Genomic DNA, 24,539 nt, shown 5'->3' with positions numbered 1-24,539 from the left:
GGTGTCCCTGCCTATGGCAAGAGAGGTAGACTAGACAGTCTTTAAAGGGCCCTTCCAACCCAAACCATTCTGATTCTTTATTCTATACCTGTATTTGCAAGATGTTGCAGATGCAACTGATCTCAACAACAGACTGAGCAGTAGCCTAATGGATGCTTTAACAGTTGTAAGCCATAGTACAATTAGCTGTTTTATTAATGTTAATTTATAGCCCTGGATACACGTTGTTGCGGATTCCCTGATTAAAATACCTTCCTCATGGCTGTGTTTTCCAGTGTTCTCAGAGCAGTAGAGCACAGCTGCAGTTATACTGGGTAGCCTGCCTTAGTCTATCTACAGCAAGATGCAGGTGCTCCTGCACAGATCACACTCCCCAGCAGCAGTGGACTATGCTGGTGCAGCAGTGCTATCACCTTTTACCAGCTTGAGCCAATCCAGCAAACAATCTGCTGTAACACTAATGGAATATGAATGGACTATTGGATAAGGATTCTTTTCCACACACAATATTATGTGGGAAAATATGTTGATGTAACTACAAAATCCAGGTGGTCACAAAGTATCCACCTGGAAGTGTAATTTAGAAAGCAGGTCTGGTTAGTAACTCACAGATTACAGTAAAAAGGACTCTAGACTGAAATTCACTAAGAAAAACCTACTTTAATTCATTGGTTTATCTTGTCCATCTATTGGATGGGAAGGCAGTAAACATGTGTGGTCAAAGGACAGCTGTGTAGATTACTGAAGAGAAGTAATGCAGACATCTCAACGGGACCAAAGCATGCAGGAAAACCAAGTGGGCAGGTTGGGGTGTGTTGTGCAAACAGGGATGGAACCAAGAACACTACACAACAAACAGACAAAAAAACCCCACATTCCTGCACTGGCGACACTTTATTTTGTTGTCTTCTGACCTTGCCCACCTTCCTGCACACCTTACACACCCTGCATACGAGCCCACTTATTTATACTTTCAGCACAGCACTGCAACAACAGTGAATGGCTGGCTCCAAAAGGCCATGTAACCACTGCATGTAAATCACAATAGAGCACTACATACTGTCTCACTACCATACATGTGTTAATCCTCATGAGAGACAGACTATGCTCCGCTGCTCTCTGCTTTGCTTACTGATAGCATTTAAACTGATATTTACTGATAGTATTTACTGATAGTGGAGAGGCAGTTACTGAGAACACCCTTGGCCTTACAGCACTTCCCATTGTCAGGGCCAGTGTGATTATTTTGGTAATCACACATATTCAGGTTAGACATTAGGAGGAAGCTCTTTATTGTGAGGGTGGTGAGGCCCTGGCACAGGTGGTCCAGAGAAGTGGTAAAATGCTCCATCCCTCACAGCATTCAAGGGCAGGATGGACAGCCTTGGGACACATGGTCTAATGTGAGGCATCCCTGCCCATGGCAAGGGGGTTAGAACTAGATGATCTTAAAGTCCTTTCCAACCCAAACCATTCTATGATTTTATATGTAAGTCCACCAATTCACCAGGCACTGCAAAGGCTTCTCTGTGAATTTCAGAACCAACAGCTCTGTTAGACAATGAAAATTCACAGGGAGATAACACAGAGCCAGCTGCCTATTTTCTTGCCTGGAAAATTGCTAATTTTGCAGCTTCCTGGTACAGTGAGTCTCTGGATAAAAGAAATTCTGGAGAACCCTTTCTCTGAAAGACAGAGTAGGACTGCCTGTGGTGCTGCTTCCTACTAGCTTCTGCTGCATTTATGGAGCACAGGAAGATATTCCCTATGATCCAGAATTCATGCCAACATGTGGCTTAGAATAATTAACCCTTTTCTTTTAATCTTTTTTCACACAGGGAAGCCACAGCTAATATACCTCATTCACACAAAGGAAGCAGTATTGGAAAGAAGCAGGTGATGTAACACAACAAAGGTGCCATTCACAGCACAGAAAAAAAGGACGCTATAGGAGCATGGGCATGACAAAGAACACCACTGGCAAGGCAGTTCAATGGGACCTGGGTTTTAGAATCAGCAAGACTGCTACTGTATATATGCACTGTCTTGCAATAAGTTTGTTTCTCAAGTGAGTCTGAAACAAGTAGTATTCAGAGGGCTCAAGAAGACCACCTCGCTGCATTAGTTACTTGGGGTTTGTAGGGTCAGTGAATATCCAAAAGGCTGGAGAGTAATTATTCCTGACTGGACTGGAAGACCCTTTACATACATTTAATGCCCAGTGCTACAGAAGACAGATGCCAGGAGAATATTGGGTTCCTGACAAGGGTAATAATTATGTACCATCACTTCCGAGCACACCAGAGCTCACATGCTACTGTGTGGTGCTGAGCCTAAGCATCAGACAGTGCCTTGTGCAACAGAGTGGAACACACACTAGGGATGTATTTCCTGCCTGTTGGCTGCCTTGCTGATGACAGGACAGTTACAGGGCAAGCTAAAACCTTTGTATTCTGCACAGCACTGTTTAGTTTGTGTGCATACTGTGCAAGAAAGGATTCCCCCTTTAAAAAGACCTAAACACTGTGCTGGTCAGTCTCTTAGAGGAAGAACTGCTATAAAAAAACCCTGATCTCACCCATCAGAGGAAGATGGCGTAACAGACACCTGCCGTACTGGAAACCACTAAACAAGCAACTAATGTGACCCAAACTGAGACTGTAACCACAGCAGTAACTACACTGGGTACACTGCTAGTGCCACTGTTCAGGGGTACTACAGCAGGAGAGGCATCCTCTGCACCACAGCTTTGGTTTGAAGTCTCTCACAAATGACCAGAGGCAACAGTCTCAAAATCAAGGTCACTGAGTAGAATGGAGTCACAGTCCCAAAGATACTCAGTTGCTTATATCAGTGTTGTGGGTTATGAGCTTGACAGAGGTGGGGCTTGTAACTGAAAAGCTTTAGGATTATTCCTTCTCTTCTAGGGATTTACTTCCGGCCTCGCTTGTGGCTGGTTTTTGGAAATTCGGCTCTCTGTGCAACTTGGGGCTCCCCCTCCTCACTACTTGCACCACTCTCATTGTCCACCCGCTTTGGACGACCTCTCTTAGTTCTCCTAATTTTCTCAACTCCAGCAGTGGGGAGTTTCTTCACAGCCAGGGTTGCGGTTCTCTTCTTTTTCCCCCTGCTCAAAGGACGTTTCTTCCGTTGCTTCCTCTGCTCTTCTCTTTGGCGGATTTTCATTAGCTTCTCAAAGCTTTTGGTGGTAGTTGTATTCACATCAAACCAGTCCTGCAGGGTTGAGAGGGTAACAGGTTGGTATTGATGATGGAAATACTATATAAAGACTATCAGGGCTTATAATAAAGTTGCTTTGTGGAACAATGATTTCCTGAAATGTGAGATCTGGAAAAGCAGCTGCCTAACAAAGCTCTGTTCTTTGATGTTCCTCCTCAGGTGTCACTGTCTCAGAGATTTGATCTGGCTGTTGCTAAAGGCATGGGAAATGCTGAATTGCTGAACTGAGCAGCAGCAGCAACTGGGGACAAGACATGTGACATGACACAGTACTTGTTCCCCAGACCAACTCATATGAAACAAATCGAAGGCCACTGAGTCTAGGATCCTGTTCCCAACAGCGAGCAAGATAAAAATAAAACAGGGCAAGCATCCAGCATTTCCTTCCCTCCAACAACCTGGGGTGTGAAGACTTCCATTCTGCCTGCCTTACCTCAGCGTGCATGGAGTTGATGTGATACTTGACTCCACTCTCTGAAATGAACTCCTTCTCACACAGAAGACACTTGTATTTACCAGCCACAAAGTCTCCCTGGCAATAAAACAAAAAAATACCCTCACCAATTGCTGCCTAGAAGGCTGATACACCTATATATTGTATTTGAATTTGGCTCACATATAAGCCAGCCGTAGGAAGTAGAAACTCTTACTCATACCAGACAATGATTTAGCTACAGCAGCACTGACATTATTTACCAGTTATGCCTACAAAGCATCTCACCTTGTAACATCTGTGAGATGTTACAAGGCCTCCAGCACTGCACCTGGAAAAAATGTTCTTGTAGCTGTGAATCTACAGGCAGGACTGCAGTTTCACTAAAATGCATGCCATTAAGATGCTTCCTCCTTGCCTCAAGCAGTGTTCGCTATGGCAAACCCATCAGCTCATACGGAAGCACTCAAGACTGTGAGGAACTCAGATTAGCAGATGGCAGGACAACAGCTTGAACAAGCACATATGTGAGGGATAGGGATGGTAAGGCTACTGGTATAAAAGACAGTAGAGGAAGGTTACCAACCAAGGTACACGTGCCAAGGTGAGATTTGAGTCCTGAGACACTGCCATATACAGATTCACAACCCTGAAACAGTAAAAAAAGTTCATGTCAGCAAAACTCTAGTAAGAAATCAGTTCTTCCTGTCTTATTCTCTGGAAGTCAATTCCAAAAGGGATAAGAGAGGCAGATGAAGGGAGATACCGAGCCCTACAAAACAGAAAGCTTCAGGTAAAATGATTGTTAAGAGACTTAAGCTTTCAGTAAGTTAAATGCTTCCAGTTTCTGAGCAAATTTAGACATAATAATCCTGTCACTGTTACCTTCTATCAAAAGCCTGACAGAGTTTGCATTTTGCGTGAAGAGCAGCACAGCAGACGTTAATTTTAAACAAACCACAGGGCAAGCACAAGACAAGTCTCTCTCTCCTGCCCTGCTCTTGTATTTAGTGGCACACAAGTACTGCATCCAACATCAATGGTCTCAGTTAAAGGGCAGCTTTACAGTCCCCATGTGGAGCTTTAAGCATCAGTCTCAGGATACTAAATCATGCTCAGCCAACAGCTCAGACGCTGAAACAGGAGGTAGGTGCAAGACATTCTTCTGGGTTACTGGTTGGTGCAATAGGTCACTTGCTTTCGGGAGACAGCTTCACGTAAAATGTTATGCTGCAATTCTTTTACTTGAAAACAATGCAAGCCTGAAAACTGGGGAGAAAACGCTGGGGATGGGGTAGGGCAGGGGGAAGAGAGACAAACTGCAGTTTCATAGTTGTGGAAACCTGTCCTGAAATCTGTCCCCTTTGAGGCTTTGGAAACAAGTATTTAAAGATTACCTCATTTGGGCAGTGAACTCTTCGGTACATCTTTATCTCAGTTTTCCATTTGCACAGCACATCTTGACTAAATGTTGGCAGTCCAGGACGAGTATATTTCAGCTGAGATAAAGAGATGGAATTGAAAGCTGGAAGCAACATTGGCTACGCTTAGTGCCAAGTACATCCCATTCTCTCCCAGAGACAGAAGTGCTATTTCTTCTCCTGCTCTAACAGCCAGACTCTAAATAACCAACCTTTTTCTGTCTCCTCTCTTCAAACATAACTGAATCTATAAAACCCTCACAATACCAGAATCCAAAGCTTCCCTTACCTTTGACTACAACAGTTCCTCTAAATGTACTTATCCCATTAAAATCATAAATCACCCTTTTCCCTTGGGTTTCCTTTACAGCCTAAAAGATACTCCTGGAGCCTCCAAGGCCTGAAAAACTATAAAATGTCATTGCATGGCAGAAGTGATCTGCAGCCTATGGCTTGTGAGCAACATACTGCCTATAACTGCCTTTGTTACTTGTGCCCACTGAAAGTGACAGCAATAGGACTTGAAAGTCATTACAGCCTGGATAAAATACTTCTACCACAGCAATTGCTACTATAGCAATACCATAATCTAAGAACAGAGAGAGCAAAACCTGATCCCTCCCACAAGACGTTACGTCTTCAATATTACTTTGCATGGGCCATGAAGCACTGGCAACATTGGGTAGATGTCAGTGAAAGACTCATCTGTTATGAAGAAAGACTCAAACACTACATAACATTTTTAAGGCCTTGTACCTTGCGATCATCTGGAATCAAGTCTTGCAGAACTTTTCTCTTGGGCCACTCTTTGGCCAGCTCTTCTCCAGCTAGCTCATGGAGATAGTAGATTGCCACCTTAGCAGATCTCCTCTGAACTCTGCCTGTGCTGTTTGGCTCCCGTTTTGTTTCCTTCAGGCTCTCTGTTCTTCTCTCCTCCTGGAGGAAAGTGACCTGCAATGAAGGCCAAAAAAGGTGAGCCTCCTCCACTGGTTCCTATTTCAGTTAAACTAAATACTGTGAAGAAATATACCACTAAACCCTTCACAAAAATGCTGCTGCAGCTGTGATTCACTGCCACAGAGAGAGGACAGAAATGCATCCCACTAGTGAGACAGACCCCCACAACTATTCAAGGGGCCACAGCAGTAAGGCTCAAGCAGAGATTTTCATGCAGCCGCTGGTCTTGAAAGGATATCACATCATTTATTGTAAAACCCTCATGGACAACAAGCATATTACTGCCTGTTCTGCTCCAGTGTTGGGTCTTTTAAGAGCAAAAAAAGGTGTCTCACAAGTCATACATGTCAGCATCATTATTCCATGAAGCAAAAGTCAGATAGGGAAAAGTTTACTGCTGCCATGGTGATTTACTGTTAAAAACTTTTTCCTAGTCACAAACAGCAACAGCTGCATCTAGAAAAAAGAAGTATCAAGGACAGAACACTCTATTTGCTATCCCTCATTACCCACCCAAAGACAAAAGCCTACATGTGTCTCGACTCTGAGCAGCTGAAGTAAGACCACAGTATCCTGATAACCATGGCAATTTGCACTTACCGGCCCATGCTTAGATCGGAGATGATAGACAAGTCCTGCCTTTGATCTGTATGCTTTTCCACAGTGATGGCACTTCATAGCCATTTTCTCCAGCTCAGAAGCTGCCTTCCCACATTTTTTAACATGATACAGGTATCCCATTATGCTAGTGAAGCTGCCTGTGCAGCCCTGTCAATGCAAAAGAAAATTGCATGGAAGCAAAGCATTTTCCAAGTAATCACAATCCACAGTTTGCTGACCAAACTACTATCACTTTTCCTGCCAGGCCAGAGACAATCAGGCAGTAAACTTTAATGTTAGCATATTATAGAATCATAGAATAGTTAGGGTTAGAAAGGACCTTAAGATTATCTAGTTCCAACCCCTCTGCCATGGGCAGGCACACATCACACTAAACCATATCACCCAAGGCTTCGTCCAACCTGGTCTTGAACACTGCCAGGGATGGAGCATTCACAACTTCCCTGGGCAACCCATTCCAGTGCCTCACCACCCTAACAGGAAATAATTTCCTCCTTATATCCAATCTAAACTTCCCCTGTTTAAGTTTGAACCCGTTACCCCTTGTCCTATCACTACAGTCCCTAATGAAGAGTCCCTCCCCAGCACCCCTAAAATCTAGCACAAAGAATTGTCTGCAACCGGGAGACACTGTTTCTTAGAACTTCTTTGTAGGTAGTGGGCAACAGAAGAAATCACTATATGGAATGAAGAAGCAAGATGTTCAATGAGGATGCACAAAACAAAGATTTTCAGATATAAATGGAGGAAGTGGGCAGAAAAGGAGGAAGGTTTTACACTTGGTTGGCTACTCAGACTGTCTAGAACACAGCTATATTAGGGTGATGGCAAGTAAAACTTTCAGCTATTCCCAGGATACAGCTACTGTCTCATGCTGCAGCAGAGGACAAGAAAACCTCAATGGTTTCTGCGATTGTCAATTACTAGAGTATCCCCTAACCCTAAATCCAATGATCAGCTTGGCACTGAGCTTGGAAACAGGAAAAATAAAACATTCACCAGCAAGAGAAGAGATTCAGAGCAGCCCTGTGGAGAAGGACTTGAGGGTGCTGGTCGATGAGAAAACGAACATGAGCCAGCTTCAGTGTGTGCTCCCAGCCCAGAAGTCCAACCATATCCTGGGCTGCATCAAAAGGAGCGTGACCAGCAGGTCGAAGGATGTGATCCTGCCCCTCTACTCTGCTCTTGTGAGACCTCACCTGGAGTATTGTGTGCAGTTCTGGTGTCCTCAACATAAAAAGGACATGGAACTGTTGGAACAAGTCCAGAGAAGGGCCACGAGGATGATCAGGGGACTGGAGCACCTCCTGTATGAAGACAGGCTGAGGAAGTCGGGGCTGTTCAGCCTGGAGAAGAGAAGGCTGCATGGAGACCTCATAGCAGCCTTCCAGTGTCTGCAGGGCGCCTATAGGGATGCTAGGGAGGGACTCTTCATTAGGGACTGTAGTGATAGGACAAGGGGTAATGGGTTCAAACTTAAACAGGGGAAGTTTAGATTGGATATAAGGAGGAAATTCTTTCCTGTTAGGGTGGTGAGGCACTGGAATAGGTTCCAAGGGAGGTCATGAATGCTCCGTCCCTGGTGGTGTTAAGGCCAGGCTGGACAGAGCTTTTGGTGACATGGTTTAGTGTGAGGTGTCCCTGCCCATGGCAGGGGGGTTGGAACTAGATGATCTAAAGGTCCTTTCCAACCCTAACCATTCTATGATTCTATGATTCTAAGTTTTTTATGTTCTTAGATATAGCCCTTCATCCCTTTCTCTAGCTGTGGCCAATCTCAGTATTTTAAAAACCCACATACACACAGTTAATGATGCATAAAAACACCTTCCCAGCTATCACAAACTACTAAGGAAAGAGCAGAAATACATATTAACAAAATACTTTTGGAGCACACAAGAAACAATCCAATGTCCTCCTTATCCCCTTTGAAGGCACCAGCTCATCAAATACTCAGAGAGTCTAGCTCACTCTGCTTGAACACAGGGTTTGAACTAGATGACCTTAGAAATTCCCTTCCAGCCTTAACAATTGTGTAATTCTGAGAGCAGTTTATAATACTGTTTGGAGTACTGCGCTCAGCTCTGGAGTCTTCAGCACAGGAAAGACATGGACCTGTTGAAGTGGGTCCAGGGGATCATTTGATCAGAGGGCTGGAACGCCTCTCCTACAGACAGGCTGAGAGAATTGGGCTTGTTTAGCCTGGAGAAGAGAAGGCTCTGGGGCGTGATTATTGCAGCCTTTTTATACTACAAGAAAGACAGGAACAAACGTTTTAGTAGGGCCTGTTGTGATGAGCGGTAATGGTTTCAAACTAAAAGAGGGTAGTTTTAGACTAGATACCCTTTTGTACAGTGAGGGTGGTGAAACACTGGAATGGTTTTGCCCAGAGAGGTAGTGAATGCCTCATCCCTGGAAACATTCAAGGTCAGGTGCGACAGGACTTTGAGCAACCTAATCTAGCTGAAGATGTCCCTACTCATGGTAGGGAACGGGTGGACTAGATCACCTTTAAAGGTCCCTTCCAACCCAAACTATTCTATAATTCTGTGATATTCTGTCTTAAAAGCATAGCTAGGATCTTGAAACAAACACAGCTGTGGCCAGCACAAAGCATACCAAGCAGAGCTCTCAATGTTTTAGGTTTGTGTACCTGCTGCTGGTTAATTCAGGATACTTAGCACAATATAGCTTACCTCCCTCGTACACTTTAGTTTTCCCATACGCTTCAAAATCTTCCGAAGGCGGTCTCGCTCAAGCTGCTCATCCAATTCTCCTCCCTCCTTCACAACTGGCTAAAGCACAACAAAAAAAAATAAAGAAAACCACAGGATGCTCAGCATTTACAGTTCTTCTCATAGGGAATTCCCTACTCAGCACACTACTGAAGGACAGCTTCTAAAGTAATTAAATCTGCGCAACTTATGATTTTACAGAAGTGTACCTAGTATAGCCATCACTGTCTATATCCCAGAACAACTGAGTTATCTTTAAAAGTGGTAGACTGCCTGAAAACCACTTAGCAAATAAGAGTTTCAACATATAGATTTATACCTATGAATAAAACCTTCTTAAGAAATGGTCACAAACTATAGCTGCTGGGAAGAACAAGGGTATGTATTCCCATTACTTTTCTCCCCTTCCGCCTGTGGAAAGTACTTACGCATGTGTGTCATGCCTCTTTTAACACTTATGGGTCCTACCATTACCACTAAGCCTAACTAAAGCTAAGCAGACCACCTGACAGTAATGGTTGCTCACCTATGCTAAAATACAGCTCAAGTTCTTCTCTGTTCTCTGATGGTTACTGTATACTATTTCCTACACTACTTGATAATAATATTACACCCAGCCTGAAGAGAAAGTTAGAACTGGGTAACAGACCTATTTCTTGGGCCCAGAACATCATATCTGACCTATTTCATTTACTAGTACAGCTGTAGGTTCAGAAACCACAGTAGTGGGAACTATGTAAAAAATGTAAGTAATGTATTATCTAAACCTTACCCAAACTTCTGACTGATCTTTTCAAAAGTTTTAAATTGTCACAGCTAGTCCCACTGACTATTACCCACTTCTAGTTGCCCATGTGGGTGCTATTGATATAGATAGCAGTAGCCCGGAGACCATTAAGGACTACAGAGCCCTGGGAGAGGTGGTTAGGGGCTCTGGAGCTCAGATAGTCTTTTCATCAATTCTCCAGGATAAAGGGGAACATCTTAAGAAGGCTAGGCAGATTTGGTAGGTTAATAAATGGTTAGAACAGTGGTGCCACAGTCAGGGGTTTGGGTATTTAGAACATGGGACTTGATTTGGGAGGTCAGGTCTACTGGAAGCTGGTGGAGATGACACGTTTTGGTAGGAGGCTTGCCAGGCTGGTCAAGAAAGCTTTAAACTAGATGTGCTGGGGGAGGGGGGCATCATTCCATCCCAACACTCCCAGTCAGTTGCCAGCACCTATAATAAATGGCTCAGAGCAAAGCAGAGATATTTCAGGCGCTCCAGCCAAGGAGCTGGCTTCATCTGGAGCTCAGCTCAGATGCCTCTATACAAACGCCCGTAGCACGGGCAACAAGCAAGAGGAATTAGAGATGTGTGCATGTCTACAGGGATATGATACATTATGTATCACAGAAACATGATAGGATGACTCTTGCGTCTGAAGTGTTGGAAGGGAAGGTTACAGGCTCTTCAGAAAAGACAGGCCTGGCAGGCGGGGAGGGGGAGTTGCCCCTTACGTTAGGGATAGTCTGGAGAGTATGGATCTCTGTCTGGGGACAGGTGAGCAGTCAACAGAGAGTTTGTGGGTCAGGGTTAAAGGGAGAACAGCAATGGGAGACATCACTGTGGGGATCTGTTATAGGTCGCCTGATCTCTATAGAGTGCTCTGTGGATGAAGCACTCTATAGACAGACAGGAACAGCCTCACGCTCGCAGGCCCTTGTTCTCACAGGGGACTTCAAGCACCCTGATATCTGTTGGAGGGATGGTACACCCGGCACAAGCAAGCCAGGAGGTTTCTCAATTGTGTGGAAGACAACTTCCTTCTGCAAGTAATAGAGGAGCCAACAAGGAGAGGTGCCATGCTTGACCTCGTGCTCACCAACAGCGAAGGGCTCGTTGGAAATGTGACGCTCCAGGGCAGCCTTGGATGCAGCGATCATGAGATGCTCGAATTTGAGATCCTCTGGACAGTGAGAAGAGCGTGCAGCAAGCTCACTGCCCTGGACTTCAAAAGAGCAGACTTTGGCCTCTTCAGGAACCTGCTTAGTAAGGTTCCATGGGATATAGCCCTAGAGGGCAGGAGGGCCCAAGACTGTTGGTTGATATTCAAGGATCACCCGCTGCAAGCTAAGGAGTGCTGCATCTCGACTAGAAGGAAGTGCAGCAGGATGGCCAGGAGACCTCCTTGTATGGATAAGGAGCTGCTGAGGAAACTTAGATGGAAAAAAGAGGCTTATAAAAGGTGGAAGCAAGGACAGGCGGCCTGGGAAGAATACAGGGATGTTGTCCAGGAAGCTAGGGACCAGGTCAGGAAAGCTAAGGCCCAGTTAGAATTAAACCTGGCTACGGATGTGAATGATAGCAAGAAGGGATTCTATAATTACACTGCAAATAAAAGACAGACTAGGGACAATGTGGGCCCCCTCAGGAAGCTCTCGGGAGAACTGGCTACCCTGGATTTGGAGAAGGGTGAGGTTCTGAATGACTTCTTTGCCTCAAGTCTTCACTGGCAAGTGCTCTGAGCACACCACCCAAGTCCTGGAAGGCAGACGCAGGGACTGTGAGAATGAAGACCTTGGGCGCACTGTAGGAGAGGAACTGGTTCAAGACCATCTTAAGAACCTGAACATGCACAAGTCCATGGGACCTGATGAAATCCATCCACGGGTCCTGAAGGAGCTGGCAAATGAAGTTGCTCAGCCACTGTCCATCATACTTGAAAAATCATGGCAGTCAGGTGAAGTTCCTGACGACTGGAAAAAGGGAAATATAACCCCCATTTTCAAGAAGGGGAAAATGGATGACCCAGGGAATTACAGACCAGTCGGTCTCACCTCTGTGCCTGGCAAAATCTTGGAGCAGATTCTCCTGGAAGGCATGCTAAGGCACATGAAAATCAACAAGGTGCTTGGTGACAGCCAGCATGGCTTCACTAAGGGAAAATCCTGCCTGACCAATTTGGTAGCCTTCTATGATGGGGTTACAGAACTGATGGACAGGGGTAGAGCAGCTACAGGACAAGGGGTAACAAGTTAAAACTTAAACAGGGGAAGTTTAGATTGGCTATAAGGAAGAAATTCTTTACTGTAAGGGTGGTGAGGCACTGGAATGGGTTGCCCAGGGAGGTTGTGAATGCTCCATCCCTGGCAGTGTTCAAGACCAGGTTGGACAGAGCCTTGGATGACATGGTTTAGTGTGAGGTGTCCCTGCCCATGGCAGAGGGGTTGGAACTTGATGATCTTAAGGTCCTTTCCAACCCTAACTATTCTATGATCTTTTCTATGCTCTATGAACTACAACAGGAGATATTGCCTTTTTTGAGTAAATAACAAAGAGGAAAAGCAGATTGTAATCTCAGTATGACTAAACTGCTGCTTCTGGTTTTTGACCTTTGAACTAAAATCTAGTCTGCCCTGGATGTAGAAAAACTACATTCTAGGAAAGGACTGAAAATTGCAGCCTAATGAGCAATCATTTAATTTATTTTTTTTTTTTCTCATTGAAAACCAGCCTAAACAGAATTCCATCTTTTTTTTCCTAAGCCCTATCATGCTGGCATCTCTATTAACGTTCTACTATTTTTTCAGATGTCAAATCTCAGAGGAAAAATAACAAGTAACAAGATTTGAACAGCCACAACATTTGAACAAACACACCATGTTCTGTTTCTCTGCACTGGGGAGGGAACAAAAGATTGTCTTGCCTGTAGGATTTTTAGATGCACAGCAGTTGTGTTACCTGATTGTTATGGTCTGCCATGACATGGTATCTCATCCCTCCTAAAGACTTCAGCTGCTTCCCACAGTGATGACATGTGAACATTTCCTGGAAATAAACAAGGACAGTGTGTGTGTAACTAAGTTAACTGAAGCACTAGGTAACTCTCTGGGAGAAAGAAGAAAAGCAGAATATTTTATTTGGGCCTGGTAACTGCCCATTAAGAATAGAAGAGATCCCATGGAGTCTCATATTTAGGGGAACAATGAAATACCTAAACCTCTGTTCACTACCCCAAGCCTCCAGCAAAAGACTGAGCAAGAAGCAGCAAGCACAGCCTCTTACAGATGTATAAAGAACTTTTGCTTAGAGCCATGATGATGAGATGAAACTGGTTTTAAGTGCAACACAGAACAGCGTACAAACATTTCTTCCAGTAAGGTGAAGAGAAGTAAAAAAAACATTGCTCATCTCTCTTGTTCTTACCTGCCTGCAATTTACCATATGTTTCTTCAGGCCTTCTACAGTCTTTCTCACCACAGCCCGACATGTTGGACAGGTAACTCGGCCTTTGTCCTGAATTTCCAAAGACCATTGCTCTTCCATACTACCTGTCAAAACAAAAGGTTTGGAATAGAACTGCAAATGCAGTATCTTTTTGGTTTTTTTTTTTCTTTCCTTCCATATGAACTATGAATCCTAGAAGGAAACAAGGCACATGCTACCAAACTCATGTTCAGATATACTTCAATGGTTAGCTCATTTGCAGCTTTAAAAGGGTCATGCGGCAAGGCACACATCACTCCTTTTGGGAGACCATTTTATAAGGAATCTTTAATCCTACCTTTCCCTTGCAAGGAGTGTTCTTCCACCAGTTCAGTACAGATTTTTGGTTTATTCATTTACACAATTACATTAGCATGCAGGGGTTTCACAGTAAAAAGTAGTCACAGGTGTGACTGAACAGTTTCAGGCAAAGTCCCGTGTTTCTGTTCTGCTAACCAGAGAACTCCATTTACATTGGTCAGCAGTTTTGGCACTGAAAGTGAACAAAACACCACTAGACCAAGTTATTAAACAGCCAGGGAAAAGTACCCTGTGTGGCAGTTTCCAGTTCCTCGCCTCTTTTTAACATGCCAAGCAAAAGCTTGGCATAATCCATAAGAACGATAAACTACTGAAATGGGTTCTGGATCATGGCTTAGCAGCTCATCTGCCTGAATTCTTATCCTAAAAACGACCTAAAGGCTTTCCTCTTTGCCCAGTAATAATAGGCAGGGGTTGTTTTTTCCAGGTGTCTGGGAATAAGTCTGTGAATCAAATAGCACTTGGCAGAAAACTGGGGTATTTTAATGAGTGCTGTGGGCTACACATACTGAGTCCACTTCCTGAGTTAAGGCTAATGTTATTTTTCTAGGATTGACTGCTTGTGTCTCTGGCTACCAAGTTGCCAGAAGAGACGATTTGGCAGTAACAGCTACAGAGTTTTTCCTGCAAACGTATTCTCCTGAGTAAAAAAAGTGTAAAAATTTTTATGAGTTTTATGGTGCAACTATTTTATCAGGCCTTTGATCAGTTCAAAAGTGATTCCTCCTTCACTATTCCATTATGCAACTGTAAAACTACATGGAACTACACTATCCCTCCACTCTTGTTCTGCAGTACTGACCCAGTGCCAAAAGGAGAGCAGCCAGTTCTTCCTTGTCAACAATAAAGTGAACGGAAATACTAGAAACACAGCTGTGACTCAGATGTAAGTCCCAGAATCCCATTTATCTTTTAACTGTTTTATAAACAATTCTGATAAACTGCTGCTTCTTCTTACCTGTGCCATAGGTTTCTGGTTCTTTCTGAACACAGTGACCTTCTCTTTTGGAGTTTTGTTGTGTTCCAGCCTGCTGTTTTTTTCCTGTTATAACACAAACAAGAAAGACAACAAGACTTAATTCTGTGAGCCTTGTTATACAATCAAAGAATCATAGAATAGTTAGGGTTGGAAAGGACCTTAAGATCATCAAGTTCTAACCCCCCAGCCACGGGCAGGGACACCTCACACTAAATCATGTCACTCAAGGCTCTGTCCCACCTGGCCTTGAACACCGCCAGGGATGGAGCATTCACAACTTCCCTGGGCAACCCATTCCAGTGCCTCACCACCCTTACAGTAAAGAATTTCTTCCTTATAGCCAATCTAAACTTCCCCTGTTTAAGTTTTAACTTGTTACCCTTTGTCCTGTAGCTGCTCTACCCCTGTCCATCAGTTCTGTAGCCCCATCATAGAAGGCTACCAAATTGGTCAGGCAGGATTTTCCCTTAGTGAAGCCATGCTGGCTGTCACCAAGCACCTTGTTGATTTTCATGTGCCTTAGCATGCCTTCCAGGAGAATCTGCTCCAAGATTTTGCCAGGCACAGAGGTGAGACTGACTGGTCTGTAATTCCCTGGGTCATCCATTTTCCCCTTCTTGAAAATGGGGGTTATATTTCCCTTTTTCCAGTCGTCAGGAACTTCACCTGACTGCCATGATTTTTCAAGTATGATGGACAGTGGCTGAGCAACTTCATTCACCAGCTCCTTCAGGACCCGTGGATGGATTTCATCAGGTCCCATGGACTTGTGCATGTTCAGGTTCTTAAGATGGTCTTGAACCAGTTCCTCTCCTACAGTGCGCCCAAGGTCTTCATTCTCACAGTCCCTGCGTCTGCCTTCCAGGACTTGGGTGGTGTGCTCAGAGCACTTGCCAGTGAAGACTTGAGGCAAAGAAGTCATTCAGAACCTCACCCTTCTCCAAATCCAGGCTAGCCAGTTCTCCTGATAGCTTCTGGAGAGGGCCCACATTGTCCCTAGTCTGTCTTTTATTTGCAGTGTAATTATAGAATCCCTTCTTGCTATCATTCACATCCGTAGCCAGGTTTAATTCTAACTGGGCCTTAGCTTTCCTGACCTGGTCCCTAGCTTCCTGGACAACATCCCTGTATTCTTCCGAGGCCGCCTGTCCTTGTTTCCACCAAAAAAAGATGAATGAAAATTAAATTAATGGAATGAAAACCAGGTATTTTTTACTATGAGGTTGCTATTTAGTCTCTCATCTCAAAGCTACTCACTCAGAAATGTTCAACTTTTTTTTTATTTTTAAGGAATTTCAAGATTGTGTTCCCTACTCCCTTTCAAAATCCATAGCTCTTTACAGCTGCAGGCATTAGTCCCATTCAGATACTGGTAATCTGTATGGTTGTTCCTATACAACCACAAAAGCTTAGCTCTTCACACTTGAACATCCTTTGTTCACCCTATGGATGAGCCAATCTAATGACTTGTTGACAACCAAATGGACAGCCCCATTCCTCTACTCATTCCGGTCTTCTTTAGACTAAACTGCTCTTAATGTTTCAGTATTTTCTCATGGGTTATGATTTTTGCCCTCTTCTCCCTGTTCTCTTCAGTTGGTCCACACATTTCCTGAACTGCAATGCCCACTTTTGGAAACAGCACTCCAAATGTGACCCTGCATCACAGCAATGACTGAAAATGTCTGAAAGTCTGTATTTCTGCTCAAACACGTCAGTCTAACATCTGTCTTCATAAAAACAAGTATGACACTGTCAGTCCCTATTCAGCTTTTGATCTCTTATAAATCTCAAATCCTCTTCTGAAGAACGGACACCTAGGAGGTTGTTCTTTTTTTCTGGTAGCTCTTCCTAACTATATCTTTAATTTTACACACTATAGTCCATTCTAAAAACGTTTCTCTAATGTCAAGACCACTTTCAATTTTAGCCTTTCCTCCCACACACTTCCCATCTCTTGCAGCTTTGTGCTGTCTACATCTTTTCAAATCACTGATGACAAAAACAAGTCCAACCTAGTCCAGCCCCTGTGTTCAAGCAGGGTCAGCTAGACTAGGTTGCTGAAGAATGTGTCCAGTCAAGTTTTGAGTATCTCCACTGATGGAGACTCCAGACTCCTAGGCTAGGGTTTGACCATCTACATAGTAAAAAAAATGTGTATTCTTGTCTTCAGAGAGAATTTTGTGTGGCTTAATTTGTGCCCTTTGACTCTTGTCCTGTCAACAAGCACTACAGAGAAGAGTGGCTCCCTTTTTTTCATTCCCTCCCATGAAGTATTTATACCCCCTTGAGCCATCTCTTCTCCTGACTGAAGAGTCGCACCTCTCTCAGCCTGTTCTCATAGGAAAAATATTCCAGTCCCTTAATGATCTTTGCACCACTACACTGGACTCGCCCCAGTATGTCCATGTCTCTTTTCTATTGGGGAACCCAGAACTGGACATGGGACTCCAATGTGGCCTCACCAGTGCTGACCAGGAAGGATCCCCTTCCTTGACCTGATGGCAATGCTTTTCCTAATGCTGCTTAGAATGCTGTTGGCTGCCTTTGCCACAAGAGCAAGTTGGTGGTTCATGGTCAGCTTGCTGTCCTGCAGGACACCAAGATCCCAGTCTGCAGAGCTGCTTTCCAGAAAGTCAGCCCCCAAAAGATTCCTCTCTGCTTAATTCTCCAGCCTGCCTGGGCCCCTGCAAATAACAGCACACCCATCAGGTACACCACTACTCTCTCAATTTTGCATTATCTGTGTACTTGCTGAGGGTGCACGCTGTTCAGGTCATTAATGAAAACTTTAAACAGTACTAGCTCCATTTTTTTCCTCTGCGGTACACAATTACTGATGTGCCTTCAATTAGACTTTGCTGCTGATCGCAACCCTCTGGGCCCAGACGTTCAACTGATTGGTTTTCAATCCATTGCACTGTTCATTTATCTAACCTCTACTTTGTCAGCTCATCTATGAGGATGCTGTGGGACACAGCACCAAAAGCCTTACTAGAAAGGATAACAGTTGGGCAGAGAGGAAGTCTGAAGTACCTGGAGGCTTGTAACTAGGAATTACAAGTTATTTGTATTACCTGAAATCTTTCGCTTCTTCTTTGGAGAGTCTTTAAGATCTTCAGTTTCCACTTCCTCAGATTTCCTCTTGCCTTTCAATAGTACTTCTGCTAATGAGTAAGAACAGAAATGCTTCAGTCTCATTATGCAGTCTGGATTACAGTTTTGAGTCTGCTGCTGCCTCAGCTTATCCTTGTATTCAATAGTTTAAGAAAATAAGTAATTTTTTTTGTAAGGCACCTGGACGCCAGTGGGCTAGACACAGCTTTTGGACTCAGTAATATTAATTCACTCCACACCTGCAATTCCACATGGAACATACAGAAGAAACAGTACCACAGCATGGCCTGGAAAAATGATACTCCTCAGGAAGAGAGCCACAAGGTGCTAAGTTATGTCATAAAAAGTTTATCCGCACACACACACAAAGGAGCACAGAGAAACAACAGCAGATGGGAAAACCAAAAAATATTCTGACTCCTCTCAGAATTTCCAGGCCTATCAAAGCTTATCTCCATGAACACAGAGAAGTACAGAAGCATAATGGCAGGCAGGTGAACACAAATTATGGACTCCAAGAAACAGACACCTTCCTCCCAGGTCTGTCCCAGGAGACACTCCGGGGTAAGTCAACATGAGCCGCTCTCTAGAGCACCCTTTAGAAGGGGTAAGTAGCGGAGTGGTGAGAAGGGAGTGTGGTGTCAATACATAGTGTTACATGACATATTGTATACTAGTGAAGAGCAATTCACAATTACACCAAGACTGGGTTGTTTAGAAGTGGTATCATAGGAAGGGAAAGGAAGGGAATTAGCTTACCTGGGGAGGATCAAGTGTGGGAAAACAGAGGTGTAAGAGGATAAAAAGGGCCACTTGCTTGTAAACAGGTCAGTATACAGGCCTGGTAATGCATGACACCATATCAGAGGGACCAGCAAAGAGCAGTGTCTGAGCGTGAGCCTGTCTGCAAGGAGGCGCACACCATGAACTGGCATAACTCTGCAGGCCTGAGGGGACAGTACATCCATGTACTAGCAGTTGAGGAGACCAGGATCCAAAGGCCAGGTCCTAAGTAGAGTAAGTTCAGCTACAGGACAGAGTCACATTGCACATATATGTGCACACACAAATGTACATATATATATGTACTTCTTCTATATACACTCTTTCTATAGGCTTATCTTCTCTCACAACACATATTCATCCTGATCAGGAGGGGAGGGAAACAGGATGGAGGCCATTGGTACTGTCTGTGTGAGTGCTGAGCATGCCTCTTCATGTTGATCTGTGTGGCTGGCTGTGAGTACATATTATATACGTGTACTTACAGCTACAGGAATACATGCCTAGTCTTGCTACTGGTTGGATATGGGGGTGTGAAGCTGCAGAAACTTCACTTCTATGAAGCTACTAGATTCAGCTCTCCCCACAACAGGATGGAATACAGATTCTGACTTAAAGATAAGAAGGTGCATTAAAGAAGCGCAAAGTTTTGGCTCTCTGCCACACAAGCAAGTTTGGAAAACGGCTCCTAGGCCAGGAAATCCGAATGTCCCTACAATAACCTAAGACCCAAACCACTCCAAATCAGAAAATCGTGACAGAAGAAAATAAAAGAAATAAAATAATCCTTAAAAAAAAAAATTACCACCAACAAAAGCCATGTCTAATCCAGAATACTGTGCCTGGTTCCCTTTTGCACATCTTCAGTGTGGTTTGTCCTATTTTTAAAGCTCTCAAAGCATCTTTCTGACATGATTGGCAGAAGTCCTATACATATCTCTTCTACAGGTAAAACTGAGTTCAGCCACAGAATCATTAATTTTAATAGACAAGTCACTCAAAAGGAACTGTGTAACATTAGAGAATTTTACCTGTGTTTCTGCAGTGGAGGGAGTTTATTTCTCCTAATACACGACCAGCATTACCAAGTTTGCAATTTGTGGCTGAACTGCAGCATGCATTTCAGAAGTCATCTCATCTCTCATAAAAAAAGCAGAGAGAAAAACAGTTCTGCACCAAGCCAAAGTGATGGGTACCTTTTCTCTCTGAAGACTTGTTAACGCTGTTTTTGATTCCTCTCATTTCCAGCCAGTAAGCAGGCCTGCGAATGGTCCGCTTGCTCCTGGACTCTGTGCTGCCGTTCACTTGACCCTTTGGTGCAGCAGAAGAAATGCTGCTCACTGTCTCATCATATCTACTGTTCAGTCCCAGGACAGTAGTTTCCACCTCCTCAAACTGCTTAGACCTGGAAAACATCAACTTGAAATTGTATGCATATTTATGCATATATACACACACAACCACAATAACTTGACAGACAACATCCCTTTCACCTTCCCAAGTACCCTAAAACTTCATCTCACGGTTCACTGAATCTCCCAAGTTTTGTGAACTGAAAAGTGATACCAAGAGAAAACATCCTAAATATTATTTTTTTCAGTACATCTTTTAGAGAATGACATTAGAAAGCTCTTGAGAGGAACAGAAAAATACATTCACTCTACCTCAAACCTTTCACTTAAGAAGAGAGCACAAGTTAATCTCAATATAAAAATATGTTTATCCTGAAGCAGTCAATGTTGAATATAAAAATTATTCTGCAGCCCATCATTTCAAAAGACATGTTTTCCATACCACAAAGGGCAAGGTTTCCTTCAGCATGTATTCCCAGAGTCAGAGCTGACACTATACAATTAAAAGACTTAACACTAGTAAGAATTTTAACCAGCAAGGTGTTCAGCAATGAAGACAAACTAGTAGTATATCCTACGAATCACATTACATTAAGACTGCTTTAGACTGGCCAGCAGCAGTTATTTTACTTCCTAGAGGTCAGAGAGAACTTTGCTTTACTATTTGCATGTACTTCTCTGAGTCCTGAAATGCATGGACATTTCCACTGCTGTACAAGACAGTAAAATCATGAGCTATGAAAGAAACACAGAGTATCTATTCTTCGGGCAAATACTGTTAACGTAAGAGCTATGAAGTTCACATGTTGTAACACATCAATCCAGAAATTAGGAAGTGGGGACATTGACGGTACCAGCTCAGATCAGTATACACCATGTTTAAGGAGGTACTTAAGAAGGATGGGTGGAGGAATTCCCAAATTAAAGCATTTCAGTTGCAATCACACTCAAAGCACATATATTTAGGAGTACCATTTTGTCTTGAGCATTGAATACTTATATTCCCAATCCTTTCCAAAACAATAAATGAATGCTAGTACGCCTTCAAGTGTCAGAAAAGCACTTTTCCTACAAACCAGTAAGCAAAGTCTGTCGACATCCTCATCACACAAACCAAAATCACCTGCAACTTTTAAAATTCAGAATATTATGTAAAGGCCAGATATGGTTTTCCAATATGAATCTCTCGTTTTTTTTCTTGCCCTCAGTCAAACTAACAAGAAACATTCACATACTTTTTGCTTCCCAGAGACCTCTTGACCTTCTGTTGTCTGGGATGTCCAGGCCTGGTTTCCTAACAAAGTAGAACGTTTCACATTAGCAGCGCAATTCTTTTTTTTTTTTGCATGTTTTACTTTTCAGTTATACACAGTCACCTGCACCTTGAGGATGTGCACATCACCCTTTGAAAAGGAAACCACTGCTTTCTGCAACAAGGAAGTGTTTAACCTTGTCAACTCCATCTGAATTAGAACAGGAATCAAAATAGGGATGAGCCCATCCACACTCTGCATATGAAAGCCAAACATTCCTCTTTCAAGGGGGCTTGATGGAGTATTCTTTGTCTCCAATTCATTTAGTGTTACCTGCTTTCTGCCTGGACTTTATGGTACAATGACAAATATTTTAGATCCCAGCTTATTAGTTTTTACTTTATTTTTTTTCCCTTAAGGAAATAATTCCTGTATTTCCCATGCCAAGAGTGTTGTCTCAAGTCTTTTTTACACAGGGATCGGTGTTGGGACCGGTCTTGTTCAACATCTTTGTTGCTGACATGGACAGTGGGATTGAGTGCGCCTTCAGCAAGTTTGCAGATGACACCAAGCTGTGTGGTTCAGTTGATACCCTGGAGGGAAGGAATGCCATCCAGAGGGACCTCGACACACTTGTGAGGTGGGCTGATGCCAACCTGATGAAGTTTAACCATTCCAAGTGCAAGGTCCTACACCTGGGTGGGAGCAATCCCAGGCACAGCTACAGGTTGGGCAGAGAAGAGATTCAAAGCAGCCCTGTGAAGAAGGAGCTGGGGGTGCTGGATGATGAGAAAATGAACATGAGCAGGCAGTGTGTGCTCCCAGCCCAGAAAGCCAGCTGTATCCTGGGCTGCATCAAAAGGAGCATGACCAGCAGGTTGAAGGAGGTGATCCTGCCCCTCTACTCTGCTATCGGGAGATCTCACTTGGAGTGAGATCTGTGTGCAGTTCTGGTGTCAACATGAAAAGGACATGGAACTGTTGGAACAAGTCCAGAGGAAGGCCACGTGACTGGAGCACCTCCTGTATGAAGACAGGCTGAGAAAGTTGGGGCTGCTCAGCCTGGAGAAGAGAAGGCTGCTTGGAGATCTCATAGTGCCTTCCAGTATCTGAAGTGTGGCTATAAGGATGCTGGGGAGGGACTATTCGTTAGGGACTGTAGTGGTAGGACAAGGGGTAACAAGTTCAAACTTAAACAGGGGAAGTTTAGACTGGCTATAAGGAAGAAGTTCTTTACTGTAAGGGTGGTGAGGCACTGGAATGGGTTGCCCAGGGAAGATGTGAATGCTTCATCACTGGCGGTGTTAAGGCCAGGCTGGATAGAGCTTTTGGTGACATGGTTTAGTGTGAGGTGTCCCTGCCCATGGCAGGGGGGTTGGAACTAGATGATCTTAAGGTCCTTTCCAATCCTAAGTATTCTATGATCATATCTTGTCTGCTTTGGAAGAAAAAGTCAATTGCATGTTTATGTTCGTGTAAATTTGCTATGGTTTACACACCTGTAGTAGTGCAAACAGCAGTGTTTGGGAAGCCCCTACATCAGAAACATGGAGAAACATCAGTGAGGAGCAGCTAGAAAAAAATTAGGCCTGTGAAGTTGTAACAACAAAACTGAACAAGAAAGTGGGTGCAGTGAGCTGCAATGAGCTGGCCTAAGCTACCATTAGAAGAACCTTGATGACTGACAAACATGGTACATGTTGTAAGACTTTATTTTTTTTTAAGAACTAACAAATTTTGCATTAAAGATTAGCACAAAGAATTTAGGCCACAGTTATGGATCTGTGATAAATAAAGGGCAGTACAGATGATCTTGTTTAGCCTTCCTTTCTGAGAAGTTGATAGCAGAAATTGTGAAGGAAACTTCTAGACAAACTGGTGTTTCAGTTTTGAATGCTTTGTTATTTAACCACTGTACTTCCCACTTCAAAACAGAAGCCTAACGTTTAGGAACACTCGAGGGCTAGACATCTGGAAAACAAAAAAAGCCAACTTCCTTGCACAGTTTAGAAAAAGAGGAACAATGATCTAGAGCCTGAGAAGACAAAGAAGCTTCATGCACATGGGGCCATTTCAGTCTCCCTATGGACCACAGAACATTTCTGTGACCTGAACATGTCCTGCTGCTGGAGATAGGCTGTTCCACAGGAACGCATCTGAAAAGATGGTACTTAAACAAAGCATAGAAACTCTCACTGAGGTCAGGAGACTGATGGAGTAACTGCCAGTGAGTCTGTCCTACAGCTACAGAGGTGTCTGTAGAAGCACTGCCATGTGCGTCCCTACCCCCGAGGGAAAACACCATGGACACAGACCGGCGTGACGGCTCAGCACCCCTTGGGGAACTCCCCGTTCCAGCCCCAAGTTTCCATTTCTACGACATACTCCGTGGACAACCCTCTCCAGCAGTAAAGGCCTTTCGGACAAAGGGCAGGGCCGGTGCCGGCAGCGCCTGCTTGGGGTCCCTCTCCGACCCTCAACCGAGCAGAGCCGGGCTCGCCTCTCCTGCGGGCCGCTCCCCCTGTCCTCGGCCTCCCAACAGAAACCCGGCCACCACTAGCCGCTCTTCAGGCAGCCCGGAGGGTCCCGCTCGCCGCCCGTCCGCTCAGTGACAGGCCTCAGCCACGGGGGCGGCAAACAGCCAGGGGTCGGTTACCGAGCCAAGGCCGCGCTGCACGCCCGCAGCAGCACCGGGAGCCCTCTCCTTCAGTCGTGAGCCCAGTGAAAGCCGCGGAGCGAACCAGAAATCCAACCGCGGGTGTTCCGGTGGCGCCGGCCCGCTCCCGCCACCCCGACCGGCAGAGCCCATCCCGTGGCTGCTTCCTGCCCCGTGCGTGGCATCCCGGGTGCCTCCCTCACTCCCGGAGCCACCGCTCGGCCGCATCCTCCCACCCAGGCCGGCATCCCCGGTGCCGTGAGGACTACCCGTACTCACCGAGCCCCCACTGCCCCCCATGGTGCTGCCGCCGCCGCCACGTCAGCAGACGCCCCGCCCTCCCGCGCACGGCGGCGGGGTCCCGCCCACTGGCTTCCGGCCGCCCCCTGACCGCGGCCGCCGGCCTCAAGGCAGCGGAT

General features: G+C 44.6%; 1 protein-coding gene across 3 annotated transcripts; it reads right to left on the bottom strand.

Moving 5' to 3' along the window:
* Positions 1–640: 640 nt before the first annotated feature.
* ZNF512 (zinc finger protein 512) lies at positions 641–24,483 on the bottom strand. Of its 3 annotated transcripts, none has more exons than XM_062614398.1 (14): positions 24,400–24,483; positions 21,447–21,505; positions 20,056–20,264; positions 18,037–18,126; positions 14,939–15,022; positions 13,600–13,724; positions 13,135–13,221; positions 9,369–9,467; positions 6,652–6,819; positions 5,851–6,045; positions 5,071–5,172; positions 4,260–4,322; positions 3,674–3,772; positions 641–3,234 (listed from the first exon to the last, which is right to left on the bottom strand). In XM_062614398.1, exons 1-14 carry the CDS (start codon positions 24,418–24,420, stop codon positions 2,932–2,934), a joined length of 1,704 nt encoding a protein of 567 aa, XP_062470382.1. In that variant the 5' UTR covers positions 24,421–24,483; the 3' UTR covers positions 641–2,931. The 3 variants fall into 3 exon arrangements, with proteins under 3 accessions (XP_062470382.1, XP_062470380.1, XP_062470381.1); XM_062614396.1 differs by lacking the exon at positions 24,400–24,483 and adding an exon at positions 22,964–23,189; XM_062614397.1 differs by lacking the exon at positions 24,400–24,483 and adding an exon at positions 22,964–23,189 and having other exon boundaries at positions 18,037–18,123.
* Positions 24,484–24,539: the final 56 nt, after the last annotated feature.

The sequence above is a fragment of the Pezoporus occidentalis genome, unplaced genomic scaffold (assembly GCF_034315485.1).
Source record: "Pezoporus occidentalis ecotype Australia unplaced genomic scaffold, CSIRO_AGI_Poc_V1 ctg175, whole genome shotgun sequence".
NCBI classification, from domain to species: domain Eukaryota; kingdom Metazoa; phylum Chordata; class Aves; order Psittaciformes; family Psittacidae; genus Pezoporus; species Pezoporus occidentalis.
The sequence above is the reverse complement of the archived record's forward strand: the minus strand, read 5'-3'. Positions and strand labels throughout refer to the sequence as shown.